The sequence below is a fragment of the Triticum aestivum genome, chromosome 4B (genome assembly GCF_018294505.1).
Source record: "Triticum aestivum cultivar Chinese Spring chromosome 4B, IWGSC CS RefSeq v2.1, whole genome shotgun sequence".
NCBI lineage: Eukaryota > Viridiplantae > Streptophyta > Magnoliopsida > Poales > Poaceae > Triticum > Triticum aestivum.
The window spans coordinates 11671939-11689353 of record NC_057804.1 but is presented as its reverse complement, the minus strand read 5'-3'; the positions used below and the strand labels follow the sequence as shown (position 1 = coordinate 11689353).

The 17415-nt window shown below is 46.0% G+C and overlaps 2 protein-coding genes across 2 annotated transcripts; one reads left to right on the top strand and one right to left on the bottom strand.

Moving 5' to 3' along the window:
• Window positions 1-8108: 8108 nt before the first annotated feature.
• On the bottom strand, window positions 8109-12198 carry LOC123090563 (co-chaperone protein p23-2). Its single transcript, XM_044511881.1, has 6 exons — window positions 12049-12198; window positions 10271-10451; window positions 9763-9919; window positions 9139-9176; window positions 9000-9036; window positions 8109-8469 (listed from the first exon to the last, which is right to left on the bottom strand). The coding sequence occupies exons 1-6, from the start codon at window positions 12051-12053 to the stop codon at window positions 8435-8437; spliced, it is 453 nt and encodes a 150-aa protein (XP_044367816.1). The 5' UTR covers window positions 12054-12198; the 3' UTR covers window positions 8109-8434.
• Window positions 12199-13537: 1339 nt separating this feature from the next.
• On the top strand, window positions 13538-16662 carry LOC101290637 (membrin-11). The gene is made up of 4 exons (XM_044511880.1): window positions 13538-14005; window positions 15717-15837; window positions 15925-16074; window positions 16206-16662. The coding sequence occupies exons 1-4, from the start codon at window positions 13722-13724 to the stop codon at window positions 16365-16367; spliced, it is 717 nt and encodes a 238-aa protein (XP_044367815.1). The 5' UTR covers window positions 13538-13721; the 3' UTR covers window positions 16368-16662.
• The last annotated feature ends 753 nt before the right edge of the window (window positions 16663-17415 follow it).

The following is a 17415-nucleotide window of genomic DNA, read 5'->3' as shown; positions in this document are numbered from 1 at the left end:
TCACCGTTTGGGGGTCCCACATCGATTTCCATGATTGTCGAACCCCAAGGTGCGCTTTAAGTGTCGGTCATCAACACTCACAGTTTGGGCCTATTCTGGCCCGTTTCATGGACTATTACTCACTGTTTTGGGGTCCTAGAGTGATTTCCATGTTTAATGAACCCCAGGGTGCGTTTACGTGTCGGTCATCAACACTCACAGTTTTGGGGTCCCGAATCGATTTCCATGGTTGTCGAAGCCCAAGGTGCGCCTATGTGTCGGCCATCAATAGTCACAGTTTTGGCCGATTCTGGCCCGTTTCTTGGACTATTACTCAGTTTTGGGGTCCCAGAGTGATTTCCACGATTGACGAACCCCGGGGTGTGTTTACGTGTCGGTCATCAACACTCACAAATTTGGTCGATTCTGGTCCGTTTCATGCACTATTACTCACCGTTTTGGGGTCCTAGAGAGATTTCCACGATTGACGATCCCTGGAGTACGTTTACGTGTCCGTCGTCAACACTCACAGTTTTTGCGAATTCTGACCCGTTTCGTGGACTATTACTCACCGTTTTGGGGTCCCGAAGCGATTTCCATAGTTGTTCAAACCCAAGGTGTGCTTATGTGTCGGCCATCAACAGTCGCAATTTTGGCCGATTATGGCCCGTTTCTTGGATTATTACTCATGTTTTGGGGTCCCGGGGTGATTTCCACGATTGACGAACCCCGGGGTGCTTTTACGTGTCGGTCATCAACACTCACGATTTTTGTCGCTTCTGGTCTGTTTCATGCACTATTACTCACCGTTTTGGGGACGCGTAGCGATTTCCACGATTGTCGATCCCCGGGTGCGTTTACGTGTCCGTCGTCAACACTCACAGCTTTGTCCAATTCTGACCTGTTTCATGGACTATTACTCACCGTTTGGGGTCCCGAAGCAATTTCCATAGTTGTTGAACTCCATGGTGCGCTTACGTGTCAGCCATCAACAGTCGCAATTTTGACCGATTCTGGCCCGTTTCTTGGTCTATTACTCATGTTTTGGCGTCCCGGGATGATTTCCACGATTGGTGAACCCCAGGGTGCGTTTATGTGTTGGTCACCAACACTCGCAGTTTTTGTCGATTCTGGCCCGTTTCGTGGACTATTACTCAGCATTTTGGGGTCCCGAAGCGATTTCCATGGTTGTCAAACCCCAAGGTGCGCTTACATGTCCATCATCAGCAATCGCAGTTTGGGCCGATTCTGACCCGTTTCTTGGACTATTACTCACTATTTTGGGGTCCCAGTGTGATTTCCACGATTGACGACCCCGGGTTGCGTTTGCGTGTCGGTCATCAAAACTCACAATTTTGGCCAATTTTGACCCGTTTCGTGGACTACTACCCAGCATTTTGGGGTCGCGAAGCGATTTCCATAGTTGTCAAACCCCAAGGTGCGCTTACGTGTCGGTCATCAACACTCTCAGTTTGGGCCGATTCTGGCCCGTTTCGTGGACTATTATTACTCACTGTTTTGGGGTCCTAGATGATTTCCGCGATTAACGAATCCCGGGGCGCGTTTACGTGTCGGTCATCAACACTCACGGTTTTGTCCGATTCTGGCCCATTTCATGGACTATTACTCACCGTTTTGAGGTCCTAGAGTAATTTCCATGATTAATGAACCCCGGCGTGCGTTTACGTGTCGGTCATCAAGACTCATGGTTTTGGCCGATTCTAGCCCGTTTCATGGACAATTACTCACTGTTTTGGGGTCCCTAATCGATTTCCATGGTTGTCAAACCCCAAGGTGCGCTTACGTGTCGGTCATCAACAATCACAGTTTGGGTCGATTCTGGCCTGTTTCATGGACTATTACTCATTGTTTTGTAGTCCTAGTGTGGTTGCCACAATTAACGAACCCCAGGGTGCATTTACGTGTCGGTCATCAACACTCACGGTTTTGGCCGATTCTGGCCCATTTCGTGGACTATTACTCATTTTTTGTCGGTCATCAACATTCACGGTTTGGGCTAATTCTGGCCCATTTCTTGGACTATTACCCACTATTTTGGGGTCCCAGAGGGATTTCTACGATTGACGAACCCGAGGGTGCGTTTATGTGTTCATCATCAACAGTCACGGTTTGGGCCGATTCTAGACCGTTTCGTGGACTATTACACACCGTTTTGTGGTCCCAAAGCGATTTCCATGGTTGTCGAACCCTAAGCTGTGCTTACGTGTGGGTCATCAAGAGTCACAGTTTGGGCCAATTCTGGCCCATTTCTTGGACTATTACTCAGTTTTGGGGACCCGAAGTGATTTCCACGATTGACGAACCCCGGGTTGCGTTTACGTGTCGGTCATCAACACTCACAATTTTAGGCGATTGTGGTACGTTTCGTATATTATTACTCACCGTTTTGGGGCCCCACAATGATTTCCACGATTGACGATCCCTGGTGTGCGTTTACGTGTCCGTCGTCAACACTCGCAGTTTTGACCAATTCTGACCCGTTTCATGGACTATTACTCACCGTTTCACGGTCCCGAAGCGATTTCCACAGTTGTCAAACCCCAAGGTGCGCCTACGTGTCGGCCATCAACAGTCGTAGTTTTGGCTGATTCTGTCCCGTGTCTTGGACTATTACTCTGTTTAGGGGTCCTGGAGTGATTTCGACAATTGACGAACCCCAGGGTGCGTTTACGTGTCGGTCATCAACACTCACAATTTTGGCCGATTCTAGTCCGTTTCGTGCACTATTACTCCCCGTTTTGGCTTCCGGGTGTGATTTCCACGATTGACGATCCCCGGGGTGCGTTTATGCGTCCGTCGTCAACACTTACAATTTTGACCAATTCTGACCCGTTTCATGGACTATTACTTACCATTTTGGGGCCCCGAAGCGATTTTTGTAGTTGTTGAAACCCAAGGTGCACTTACGTGTTGGTCATCAACACTCACGGTTTTGTCCGATTCTAGCCCATTTCGTGGACTATTACTCACCGTTTTGAGGTCCTAGAGTAATTTCCATGATTAACGAACCCCGGCGTGCGTTTACGTGTCGGTCATCAAGACTCATGGTTTTGGCCGATTCTAGCCCGTTTCATGGACAATTACTCACTGTTTTGGGGTCCCTAATCGATTTCCATGGTTGTCGAACCCCAAGGTGCGCTTACGTGTCGGTCATCAACAATCACAGTTTGGGTCGATTCTGGCCTGTTTCATGGACTATTACTCATTGTTTTGTAGTCCTAGTGTGGTTGCCACGATTAACGAACCCCAGGGTGCATTTACGTGTCGGTCATCAACACTCACGGTTTTGGCCGATTCTGGCCCATTTCGTGGACTATTACTCATATTTTGTCGGTCATCAACATTCACGGTTTGGGCTAATTCTGGCCCATTTCTTGGACTATTACCCACTATTTTGGGGTCCCAGAGGGATTTCTACGATTGACGAACCCCAGGGTGCGTTTATGTGTTCATCATCAACAGTCACAGTTTGGGCCGATTCTAGACCGTTTCGTGGACTATTACACACCGTTTTGTGGTCCCAAAGCGATTTCCATGGTTGTCGAACCCTAAGTTGTGCTTACGTGTGGGTCATCAAGAGTCACAGTTTGGGCCAATTCTGGCCCATTTCTTGGACTATTACTCAGTTTTGGGGCCCCGAAGTGATTTCCACGATTGACGAACCCCGGGTTGCGTTTACGTGTCGGTCATCAACACTCACAATTTTAGGCGATTGTGGTACGTTTCGTATATTATTACTCACCGTTTTGGGGCCCCACAATGATTTCCACGATTGACGATCCCTGGTGTGCGTTTACGTGTCCGTCGTCAACACTCGCAGTTTTGACCAATTCTGACCCGTTTCATGGACTATTACTCACCGTTTCGCGGTCCCGAAGCGATTTCCACAGTTGTCAAACCCCAAGGTGCGCCTACGTGTCGGCCATCAACAGTCGTAGTTTTGGCTGATTCTGTCCCGTGTCTTGGACTATTACTCTGTTTAGGAGTCCTAGAGTGATTTCGACAATTGACGAACCCCAGGGTGCGTTTACGTGTCGGTCATCAACACTCACAATTTTGGCCGATTCTAGTCCGTTTCGTGCACTATTACTCCCCGTTTTGGCTTCCGGGTGTGATTTCCACGATTGACGATCCCCGGGGTGCGTTTATGCGTCCGTCGTCAACACTTACAATTTTGACCAATTCTGACCCGTTTCATGGACTATTACTTACCATTTTGGGGCCCCGAAGCGATTTTTGTAATTGTTGAAACCCAAGGTGCACTTACGTGTTGGTCATCAACACTCACGGTTTTGTCCGATTCTAGCCCATTTCGTGGACTATTACTCACCGTTTTGAGGTCCTAGAGTAATTTCCATGATTAACGAACCCCGGCGTGCGTTTACGTGTCGGTCATCAAGACTCATGGTTTTGGCCGATTCTAGCCCGTTTCATGGACAATTACTCACTGTTTTGGGGTCCCTAATCGATTTCCATGGTTGTCGAACCCCAAGGTGCGCTTACGTGTCGGTCATCAACAATCACAGTTTGGGTCGATTCTGGCCTGTTTCATGGACTATTACTCATTGTTTTGTAGTCCTAGTGTGGTTGCCACGATTAACGAACCCCAGGGTGCATTTACGTGTCGGTCATCAACACTCACGGTTTTGGCCGATTCTGGCCCATTTCGTGGACTATTACTCATATTTTGTCGGTCATCAACATTCACGGTTTGGGCTAATTCTGGCCCATTTCTTGGACTATTACCCACTATTTTGGGGTCCCAGAGGGATTTCTACGATTGACGAACCCCAGGGTGCGTTTATGTGTTCATCATCAACAGTCACAGTTTGGGCCGATTCTAGACCGTTTCGTGGACTATTACACACCGTTTTGTGGTCCCAAAGCGATTTCCATGGTTGTCGAACCCTAAGTTGTGCTTACGTGTGGGTCATCAAGAGTCACAGTTTGGGCCAATTCTGGCCCATTTCTTGGACTATTACTCAGTTTTGGGGCCCCGAAGTGATTTCCACGATTGACGAACCCCGGGTTGCGTTTACGTGTCGGTCATCAACACTCACGGTTTTGGCCGATTCTGGCCCGTTTCGTGGACTATTACTCATCATTTTGGGGTCCCAAATCGATTTCCATGGTTCTTGAACCCCAAGGTGCACTTACATGTCCGTCATCAACAATTACAGTTTGGGCCGACTCTGGACCGTTTTTTGGACTATTACTCGGTTTTGGGGTACCGGAGTGATTTCCACGATTGACGAACCCAGGGGTGCGTTTACGTATCAGTCATCAACACTAACAATTTTGGCCGATTCTAGTCCGTTTCGTGCACTACTACTCACCGTTTTGGGGTCCCAGAGAAATTTCCACGATTGACGATCCCTGGAGTAAGTTTACATGTCCGTCGTCAACACTCACGGTTTTGGTCAATTCTAACCCGTTTCGTGGACTATTACTCACCGTTTTGGGGCCCCAAAGCGATTTCCATACTTGTTGAAACCCAAGGTGCACTTACGTATCGGTCATCAACACTCACAGTTTTAGCCTATTCTGGCCCGTTTCATGGACTATCACTCACTGTTTTGGGGTCCCGAAGTGATTTCCACAATTAATGGACCCTGGGGTGTGTTTACGTGTCGGTCATCAACACTCACAGTTTTGGTCGATTCTGGCCCGTTTCATGGACTATTACTCACTGTTTTGGGGTCCTAATGTGATTTCGACGATTAACGAACGTCGGGGTGCGTTTACGTGTCGGTCATCAACACTCACGGTTTTGGCCGATTCTGGCCCGTTTCATTGACTATTACTCACCGTTTTGGTGTCCCAAATCGATTTTCATGGTTGCCGAACCACAAGGTGCGCTTACGTGTCCATCATCAACAATCGCAGTTTGGGCCGATTTTAGCCCGTTTCTTGGACTATTATTCGGTTTTGGGGTCCCGGAGTGATTTCCACGGTTGATGAACCCCAGGGTGCGTTTACGTGTCGGACATCAACACTTACAATTTTTGCCGATTCTGGCCTGTTTTATGGACTATTAATCACCGTTTTGTGGTCCAAAGCGATTTCCATGGTTGTCAGACCCCAAGGTGTGCTTACGTGTTGGTCGTCAAGACTCGAAGTTTGGGCCGATTCTGGCCTGTTTTTGGACTATTACTCATTTTTGGGGTCCCGAAGTGATTTACACGACTGACGAACCCTGGGGTGCGTTTACGTGTCGGTCATCAGCACTCAAAATTTTGGCCGATTTTGGTCCGTTTCGTGCACTATTACTCGCCGTTTTGGGGTCCCATAGCGATTTTCCATGATTGGTGATCCCGCGGGTGCGTTTACATGTTCGTTGTCAACACTCATAGTTTTGGCCAATTCTAACCAGTTTCGTGGTCTATTACTTGCCGTTTATCGGTCCCGAAGCGATTTCCATAGTTGTCGAACCCCAAGGAGCGCCTACGTGTCGGCCATCAACAGTCGCAGTTTTGGCCGATTCTGGCTCGTTTCTTGGAATATTACTCATTGTTTTTGGGTCCCGAGGTGATTTCCACGATTAACGAACCCCGAGGTGCGTTTACGTGTCGGTCATCAACACTCACAGTTTTGGTCGATTCTGCCCGTTCCGTGGACTATTACTCATCGTTTTGGGATCCAAAGCGATTATCATGGTTGTCGAACCCCAAGGTGCTCCTACGTGTCGGCCATCAACAGTCGTAATTTTGGCCGATTTTGTCCCGTTTCTTGGACTATTACTCACTGTTTTGGGGTCCTGGAGTTATTTCCACGATTGACGAACCCCGGGGTGTGTTTACGTGCCGGTCATCAACACTCACAGTTTTGGCCGATTCTGACCTGTTTCGTGGAATTATTCACCGTTTTGTGGTCCCAAAGCGATTTCTATGGTTGTCGAACCCCAAGATGTGCTTACGTGTTGGTCGTTAAGAGTCACAGTTTGGGCCGATTCTGGCCCGTTTCTTAAACTATTACTCAGTTTTGGGGTCTCGATATGATTTCCACGATTGATGAACCCCGGGATGCGTTTACGTGCCAGTCATCAACACTCATAGTTTTGGCTGATTCATGCCCGTTTCATGGACTATTACCCATTATTTTGGGTCCCTGAGTGATTTCCACGATTAACGAACTCCGGGGTGCGTTTACGTGTCGGTCATCAATACTCACAATTTTGGCCGATTTTGTCCCGTTTCGTGGACTTTTACCCACTATTTTGGGTCCCAAAGTGATTTCCACGATTAACGAACACCAGGGTGCGTCTACGTGTCGGTCATCAACACTTACAGTTTGAGTCGATTCTGACCCGTTTCTTCGACTACTCACTGTTTTAGGGTCCCATAATGATTTTCACGACTGACGAACTCCGGAATGCGTTTACATGTCGATCATCAACACTCACAATTTTGACCAATTCTGACCCGTTTCGTGGACTAGATCCACTCCACTCACATGACCCTAAGGCCACCAAAGACGGACCGCTAGTAGGAGGCAAAGAAATCCTAGCTTTTCAGGGGAGACGACAGTTGTACAGAACTAGGCGTACCATGACATATAAAGTGTACGCACAGAATAAGTTTCGGTAGGACAAAAAGTGTGAGTAGAAAAGGCATGAATATTCACTTTTTTAGTGTTTAATTTTTCACCAAAAATACCACACAAGTCATTTCTTCGTGAAACTTTTCACAAGTGTAACAGTAGACCAATTTGGTTTCCAAAAAGAATAAGGAATTTTGCCTCTATTTGTTTTGCAATTTCTAAATTATTACTCCCTCCGTCCCAAAATTCTTATCTTAGATTTGTCTAAATACGGATGTATCAAGTCACCTTTTAGTATTAGATACATCCGTATCTAGACGATACATCCGTATCTAGACAAATCTAAGATAAGAATTTTGGAACGGAGGGGGTATTTTCAATTCAGGTGCATTGGCACGCAAGAGGCCGAGACCCAAAGATCCGCACCGCTGCGCTGCGCACCTATCCACAAACTGAGGACTTGATGTAAAAATCATCTAAACATCATGTTTCCATTAGGCAATCCTTAGCAGCATCCACCCTCCACAGACCTAAAAAGTAAAAACTGACTGCTATATAAACAATAATACTGATGCTTGAAGTGCCCATGAATATAATCCTGCCATTGAAACTCTATTAACACATCATGTTGAAGAGAAACCACAAGGTGCTCAGCATACATGTCCGAAATCTTGCTGCATAACAGCAATAACCAAGTCGGTAACGAAACGCGACTCACTAGCTACATTCCAAACCCTAGCTCGGCGACGACAAAAGAGTATCGATCGGTAGATTAAAAGACATGGCACCATGTCACAAGTCTGGCGGTACCACCATCCCAGGTTTTTAGCGTTAACGGTTACTTGCTACAGCGGCACAACCTACTTCATTCATATATCCAGTCCAACCTGTCTGCTCATTTCCCTCTCAGCTTCTCAAGGTCAGGGAGATCTGCAACCAAACAAAGCCGCCGGGTTAGTTACAAGGAGCACATATGCTCTCTGATTGCGACTTTTTTTCAGACTCATTGTTGAGGGGATGCTACAACCAGTACTTTGTTTACGCAAATGATGAATTTGACTGTCGGCAGAAAATAACCCTTGTCAAGTGTGGTAAGAGACTGAATTGTCAACAGTTAAAATCAAGTTATCAAAGGAACTCTTCTTCTGTGCAGAATCATATTCCCTTCGTCTCAAAATAAGTGTCTAAAGTTTAGTACAACTTTGTACTAAAGTTAGTACAAAGTTAAGACACTTATTTTGGAACGGAGGGACTATTTAAGAAAATGAAGTCTAACGAAAATCCTATCGTGACGCTACACAAATACAGATTAGCTCACGCTCCAAACCATATATATAGGTTTGTGTACAGAAAGTTATGTCCATATTGGTAAATTAATCAGGTGTGAATTTGATCGTCAGAAGCAGCATAATGTAAAGGCCAGGCGTATGTGGGATTCAAAGTACAAGATGGGCACTCACACAGCATTCCATCATCAGCATCGCTTTCCTCATTTTCCTGCAACAGCGTGAGGATAACAGTAAGTAACTCTAGACTGAGGATTAAACATAAACCAAGCAAGAAAATGAGGGGGCACAGAAGGTTGATCATGGTTCATACCTCACCACCATCAAAGTCATCGTCTGAACCCGAATTCTCTGAAAGGGATTATGTGTTAGATCGACCGAAGCATAATGCATAGTGAACTAAAATGCAGATAAAAGTGAAGAAAGTAGAGCTTCATAGCAGCTACATGATGGGATCACAGATTAAATAGCCAGAGTACTTATGATCATTAAACCAGCTTCGAAAGAGTATAAACTTATTTAGCGTATCAGCAAATTGCTTGTTACGTAATACATTGCAATCTGAGGAAACTGGGAATGGCATACATGTGACCTTCAGGAAGAATGGTATGTCCCACCCCACCCATAATGACAAACGTAATGGACCCTGATTTTGTGTAAAGCATAATACTTGACGCACACAACAACCAAATGTGATCTACTTAATTACATCTCACTTTCTTTTCAAATCCGTTTTCTGTGATGAACTCCACAAGTTGGTACAGGAAAAATGTCTATGTTGTTCATTTATATCATACTCCCTCCGTCCCGAAATACATGTCATTAAAATGGATAAAAGGGGATGTATCTAGATGTATTTTAGTTTTAGATACATCTCTTTTTATCCATTTTGATGACAAGTATTTTCGGACGGAGGGAGTATATCAAAAGCACATACCAGACTCTTCATCCTCATCACACCATTTGTTCCAGTCAACTTTGATGTATGGATGTTTTGCCTCTGACTTCAGCAAGCGCTTCCACCAACATTTCTTATCTTTCTGGATCGAACAGATTATGTTTCGGGAACCCACCTTTGTCTTTGTTTTGCTTCCCTACAGACAAGTTAAAAAAGGGGTTACTTGACTAACAGTTCACAAGATAAAGTGATGATCGTCCTCATCAACATTGCACAGGAAATTATTCAGCATGCATCGGTTAGTTCCTTCAAACAGGGTATGGCATGTATATAAATATTACGAAGTAGATCATCTATATGTGGATTCAAGTTCCTATGACTGAAAGACGAGCGACAACATTGTAAGTATTATATATGTCCATTCAGTAGCCTTCTAACATGTATCCAAGGAAGAACCCAGAGGTAGAAACTGAACATAAGTCAACATCAACTGAAACCAGCCCTGTATTACAATGTAGAACTGACGACCACAACCACATATACTTACCTCAGGCAGTATGGAATCGAATAGCTCCAAATTCAAGCTAAAAGATTCCCCATGAGCAACAGCTGAGAAGCTAAAGATGCCGTGAGGTTCAGTCTTGATCACAACATCTTCTGCGTCTGGGACTGAGATAGTCAGGTAAACCTTTTCAGAGCGTTGAGCCCAGAGCACCTCAGGTTGACGACTGCATGCCATAGAAAATGCATCATGTTGGGCCACAGCACCCCCCACCCCCCCAAGAAGAAAAAACAGTGTGCACCTAGTCACTAACTTACAGTAAAAAAACATAAACAATGCCCAAAAATAAGTATCATGGGAGGCACATTATCTTCTTTTTTGCATACTTCAGTGTAATATACATTCTAAAAAGGTAATCTGGCTGAAAACTTCTTAGTCAGAAATAACAGATTGATTGTCGCAAGAAAGTGTATCAGTCTAACAACAGCAAACCTGAAAATGTAGCTCATACTAACAGGCAAGGCTCAAATAGTGCTAGTCAAATCATCAAGGTACACTGTGATATAATGCACGCCTAGTCTAACCATTCCCCCCCCCCCCTGTTACTGGAAAAGATGAGAAACATTGTGGGGTACTGCAAGCGACGGTCATACTACTTAACGATAACCAGATTGATATCCTAGGCGCACCTCCGGCGTGTTCAACAGACGCCCGGCCACATGCTACACTGAAACTGGCAACTATTTCAATGTAACAGTGTGCAGAAATAGACGACAGGCTTTTTTTTCAACATCAATGAAACAGCTGATTTTTGTGCTGAAACGACTAAACAGTGGAGTAACCAGAGCACCTAGTCACTAACTTGCAGCAAAAAAAAACATAAACAATGCCCAAAAATAAGTATCACGGGAGGCGCATTATCTTTCTTTTGCATACTTCAGTGTAATATATTCTAAAGAGGTGATTTGGCCGAACATTTCTTAGTCAGAAATAACAGATTGGCTGTCACAACAGAGTGTATCAGTCTAACAAGAACATAATTGAAAATGCAACTCATACTAACCGGTAAGGCTCAAATAGTGCTGTAGTCAAATCATTAAGGTATACTACATGATATAATAATGCACGCCTAGTCTAAACATTTCTTCCCCGGTGTCACTGCAAAAGATGAGTTAAGAAACGCTGTGGGAGTGCAAGCGAAAGGCGATGAAACTAATTAACAAAGGACCAGATTAATATATATCCTAGGCACACCCCCGGCGTGTTCAACAGACGCCCACATGCTACACTAAAACCGGCAACCATTTCAATGTAAGAGCGTGCAGCAATAGACTGGCAGACATCTTCTTCAACATCAATGAAACAGCTTATCTTTGTACTGAAACGACTAAACAGTGCAGTGACCAGAGCACAAGAGAACTGGATGTGTGCTGAATCCGTTTCAGGCGCTTCCACGACCAATGCTCGCTGAATATGACGCCCCCCAGACAACACCTAGCGCTGGTGGAGGAATCCATGGACGGCCTCCGACCCTACGGCCACTTCCAACATCCGATCGATCTACTCTGCATGTATGCACACGATCAACCAAGCCCCAAAAATCGTAAACGCCCTACAGCCCGTGACTCCAAGGGGGTTCGGCGCGAATTTGACGGACCAGGAGGCGGTCGGATTCCGTCCCGATTTGGGGCAGAGGACAGAAGCTGCCGGAGCGAAACGAACCGCCCCGCCCCAGCCCCGCGCCGCATTGGGCGGGGACGACGTCGAAAGGGGGGAAAACACCGGCGCGTGATTCGGGTAGAAGGAGAATGATAGAGGGGTACCTCATGGCGACGCGGCGGCGGCGGCGGGCGGCGGGCGGGGGGGGAGGGGTAGGGTTTGCGGAGCGCGGTGGGGAAAGCGGGGCGCGGCGGCGGCAGGGGAGAGGAGAGGACGATGAGGAGAGCAGAGCAGCCCCGTCGCTTTGGTGTTATATTTTGGGGGCAAAGATGTTTCCCGAAATGCCCCTACACTTTGGAACAAAATTTCGCACCGGCTATATGCAAATGCAAGTCATTTGAAAAAAAAATATTATTATTCGTGTAAGTCGATTTCACGTGTGAAGGAAGGAGGAGGGGCATGGTGGAGCTCGAAGCCAGAGCCGGCGACGACGTTGAGGATGGTAGTGAGCCGACGACGATGTTGAGAACGGTAGTGAGCCGCGACGTTAACGGCAAAGCCGAGCCAGGAAATCTTCAGAGACCGGGATGGCACTACGAGCAGTGGCGAGATGTAGCGTCTGAGGCGGAGGCGAGGAAATAGGTTAACATATGCGGATGGCGATGCGATGGTTGCTTGTGCCAGACCATGCGGGCTGGGGCTTAAGGGGCTAGCCTTGGGTGGTGGGAGGGAGGGCAGCACGACGCATGCGTCGGTGGCCGACAGATGGGGCTGGGTAGGGAGGCAACACGGGAAGAACAAAATGAGCATTGGCAATATTGATATTGATCGTTGGATGAAGATATGTTGGCCCATAAAAAGTGACTTACACCAAAAAAGAAAAATCAATCAGCTGCCCGTCCTAAAAGATTTCATCTTTCTTTTACTAGCAAAGTAAAACATGTGTTATGTCAAATGTAGTACAAATAGTACGTGTTCATATCTTCGTAACCACTCACACTTAAAGGATATCAACCAAAATACTAGGATGTACAATGAATACTTGGTTTCTTTTGTGGTTCCCTTTAATCTAATGATAATTGTGCATCGATCTGACTTTTCCCTTTTGGACGCGTCTTCTTAATTTCTAACAACCTTTTTTTATATGGTCGGCGATAGTGCATTCGGCACAATAATAAATATATGAGGGGTTGAAAGGTGAACCAAACCTCATCACTACCAACACGACTCACCTTCGTCGAACATGAAGGAGTACCATCTCCCAAAGGGGCTTTTGTGACCCGATGAAGAGGATTACCATTGGTGGTGCCATCATCAGGGTGGTGCATCAATCGGAGTTCGTCTGCGTATCCTTCTAGCCTCAAACTCGTGGTTTGCCGCCAACGAAGTCAATGCAGAACGCTAGATCCACCGCTTTAAGACCGCATCCCTTGATCTTGGAATACCATCAGATTGCAATCATGGTGATTGTTCCAGATTGCACCATCAGATGGTTCGACATGCCGATCATGATAAAATACGATAATATTTCGTGGCAATCAGTGCTCTGTCAGACCAACCACTCAGTCGTTCAGCTTATGGACATTTTATCAGCGAGGCTAATAGACTTGTGGGAATGTGTGAGTGGGTGTTCCTTTCAATTTGGAGCCTTGGGGGGGAAGGAAGGAAGGAAAGTAGGCTGCACGGCGAGGGCCCACGCGGCATCGATCGCGCCGTCCGTGCCCGATCAAGCGGCCAGCACCCGCCACCGGCCACGTCACAACGCCTCGCTCGGCCAGAAGGAAATCCTCCCCTCTCTCCCTCCTCGATCGACCGATCGATCTCGACCGCGGCGGCGATGGATTTCTCCGGCGGGGCGGGGGGCGCGACGCTGTCGGAGATGTACCAGAGCGCGCGGCGGCTGCTGCTGTCGGCCCGCGACGGCGTGGCCCGCGTGGAGCGGCTCGCCTCGGCGCCCGCCTCCTCCTCCTACTCCGCCTCGGCGCCGCTCGTCGGCGCGCCGGACCCGGCGGGCGCCGAGGCCGTGCGCAGGGAGGTGGCGCAGATCCAGGGCCTCTGCGCGCAGATGGACCGCCTCTGGCGCTCCATCCCCGCCAAGGGCCAGCGCGACCTCTGGAAGAGGTGAGCGACACTCCTCCTCCTCCTCTTCCTCTCCCTCCTCTTCTTCTCAGGGCCTTACTTAGCCCCATTTAGCTGCTCCGTCACGAGTTCCTTCTGTGTGCCGCGCGAATCGGCGACGAGGCGGGGAGAGATCTCCGACTGCCGATGAGTTGTTGGCCCCATTTAGCTGCTCCGTCACGAGTTCCTCCTGTGCGCCGCGTGAATTGGCGATGATGGCGGAGAGACATCTCCGACTGCCGATGAGTTGTTGGCGCGGCGGGCGTACATCACAGCTCTAGCTTATGCATTCTGTCGTTATTGTGGTCTCTTAAGGCGAATATTGCTAGTTCGGTTACTTGAGCATGGATTTTGCGTCAATGGTGTAATCTGTGCCATGTTTTCAACTTGTGTACTGCTACTTTGTACTAGGTAGGCCTCCATTATGCTTTTCAGGAACTGCAAGTTAGGTTGTTCGATGTGCCCAACCTGGTAGGCTTCCTTCAGTTATGCTATTGAGGATAGATATGGAAGTTAGGCCGTTCAATGTGCTCAACTTGGTAGGCTTCAATTATGCTTTGACAAAGTGGAAATTAGGTTGTTCAGTATGCCTGTTTGAACTTGTTTAACTTTGACAATTATGCTTTGACGAAGTGGAAATTAGGTTGTTAAGTGGAAATCAGTTTTCTTGCCATGCCGTATCTTTCCCTTGGCTTTTCATTAGGTTGTTCAGTACACCCTCAATTATAAGAATTCCTAATTCAGCTTTTCGTGATGTTAGTTATGCTTTGTATGTAGGTTGGCATATACAAATCTTTCTAGACTTAACCAGGGTCATAGTGTTTTAATTCAAGTACCCAGTACCCACCACACACAAGCAATAAATTACTCCGAGTATTATTACACTTCAGAATTTAGTCAGCAAGCAGGAATATTTTGATGTGGGAACTTGATAGTTCATATTGAAAACTAGCCTTGCTTCAGAGGAATTGGCATAACCAAAATAGCATACAGAAAGTTATAATCTCATTTGTTGCTTCTGATCTAACTTATGAGTAGTTCTTGGTTAATTGATTTATCCATCCACCTTCTGGGTGCAGTAGAAATCCTACGGCCAGGTATAGAGGGTAGTACACCTTTGAACCTTGATTTTGCCCTCAGCTCGTACCAAATAGTGCTATCTTGATATGCATGTGAGAGGGAGTGCTTTACCTACATTGCTTTAATCTGTAGGAGGTACACATTAGACTGGATTGTTTTCTTGCTCTTCAGATGGCAATTTCTCTAATTCCCTTCCGTTTATTGTAAGGATTCACAGTTGCAGAAGTACTAAACTACTAAATACATGTATTTTCTTCTCGTGTTAATCTTTCTCTGGAATTCACCAGCTTAGATCTGAAACTCGTGTCACTCTACATGTGTGGTCAATTTGGAATTTTAGGCCATGTGTCAACCTGAGATAGTTAGACGCCCATGCTTGGTTCATCCTGTTGTTTGAGGATGCTATCTATGTTTCCTTTATCTGTTTTGTGGAAATGGAGTTATGTATAAAAGTGATATTTGTGGCTGCTAGAGCAACTCCCGAGAATTGCTCTAGGGTATGCACTCTGTTGTGATTTTTTCCCCTGTTGCATATATAATTTTGACAGTGTGCACAATTGAAAGGAAGAGCTGAATAGGAGTTATGTAGGTTGCTGTTCCAAGTTTTTAACATTGTTTGATGCTGCCCTGGCAGAAAAGTGGAGCAGCTATCTGAAGAGGTCGAGTCATTGAAGGAAACCCTCGACAAGCACTCATTGCGGCAACGAAAGCGGATTTTGGAAGCCAAGGAAAGGGCGGAGCTATTTGAGAGAGCTGTAAGTAGTCTTGAAGCAAACAAAGCATGAGCAGTTGTTTTTCCTGCAGGATAATCTCGTTTAATGAATTGGAAATTACTGTTGCAGAATGGTGAGTCGTCGCATGTCCTTCAAATATTCGACGACGAAGCCCAGGCAATGCAATCGGCCCGTAGCTCCTCTCGAATGCTTGACGAAGCCTTTGAGACAGGAGTGGCCATCCTCCACAAGTACTCTGACCAGAGGGATCGTCTGAAGGTAAACGAATCAGTCCAACTCGCACAGCACCCAGAAGATATGAATGAATCTTGCTGGCCTTTGTTGGCATGGTGAAAGAATTTGCCTGCCTGCTAGTAGTAGAAGTAACATCTCCTTGCACTTGATTGCAGAGTGCGCAAAGGAAGGCCCTGGATGTCCTGAACACTGTTGGCCTGTCAAACTCGGTCTTGAAGCTTATCGAGAAGCGGCACCGGGTCGACAAGCGGATCGCGTATGGCGGCATGATCATCACCGTCGTGCTGATGGTTGCGTTTTGGCGATGGACACACTAAGTTTCAAATGTTCTCTAGAGGTGGGCACACCAGTGGGGGTTCTTGTTCAGTTTAAAGTTTGCTATCTCTGGTCCTTCCTTGTGTAGTAGGCACAACTCTGCCCGGTTACTGATCTCTCTTCTTTGTATTACTATTATATATATACTGTGTGTATAGCGATTATGAAAAGATGTTGACAACCCTCAGATGATATACAGTGGCCTGTTTTGTTGCTATGACATTTCTGCTGTAAAAAATGCAGTCGTGGACGTGCACATCTTGTATGCTAATACTGCTGTTTATGACCTCTCTTTTAGTTTGCGCTTTTGCTGTTTTGTATTGGATATAAACGGTGTTTCATATTGTTTTTTCAGAATTCTGTAACCTGTCTTCTTGAAGACCATGTACTCCATTGGATTCTTATATTTTTTTTAATACCAAAACAAGCTAAATGATTATGCTAGAAGAAACATGCAAACAGGGCAAATGATTATATACTCCTGTCAAGTTATTGCAGATGCAGCAGCAGCATTTTTCTTCTTTTTTGTACATGTGCTCTGTGACTGTTTTGTAAGTACATCTGTGTTTCTGCTTTTACATTTGGTATAATCCCCTGTCAATCTTACACCTCCTTGTAGATCAAGCATGATGTTCTTATTCATGCCCTGTTTGCTGCAAACATGTACTCCCTCCGTTCGGAATTACTTGTCGTAGAAATGGATGTATCTAGATGTATTTTAGTTCTAGATACATCCATTTCCGAGACAAGTAATTTTGAACGGAGGGAGTATCTCTCTGTAAAGAAATATTATGCCTTGAAAATTTTGGTTTCAAAAAAAGCTGAAAAAAATTGTACAAGTAAACAAGGATGTGCGGTGTATATGTGCAAAATTTCAGGATGAAATACATTGAAATGTGCAAAAAAGACGAGGATGGATAGTATCATGTGTTAAAAAGCCCTAGATATTTTATTTTCACAGCCCTCATTTCAACTGATTTCGTCCTAAAATTTTACGTGCATTGTGCCTTTATCTATCTCTTTATTTTTTTCAGAAATTTTTAAATGTAA

Bases quoted from the DNA above. Each gene is read 5' to 3' on its own strand.
- LOC123090563 (XM_044511881.1), bottom strand. The intron at 9,037-9,138 runs GTATGAACCATG...ACGCTGTTGCAG, and splicing joins ATGACTTTGATGGTGGTGAG to GAAAATGAGGAAAGCGATGC. The intron at 8,470-8,999 runs GTGAGTGCCCAT...GTTTGGTTGCAG, and splicing joins TGCTGATGATGGAATGCTGT to ATCTCCCTGACCTTGAGAAG.
- LOC101290637 (XM_044511880.1), top strand. From the start codon at position 13,722: ATGGATTTCTCCGGCGGGGCGGGGGGCGCGACGCTGTCGGAGATGTAC. The intron at 14,006-15,716 runs GTGAGCGACACT...CTGCCCTGGCAG, and splicing joins CAGCGCGACCTCTGGAAGAG to AAAAGTGGAGCAGCTATCTG. The intron at 15,838-15,924 runs GTAAGTAGTCTT...TTACTGTTGCAG, and splicing joins CGGAGCTATTTGAGAGAGCT to AATGGTGAGTCGTCGCATGT.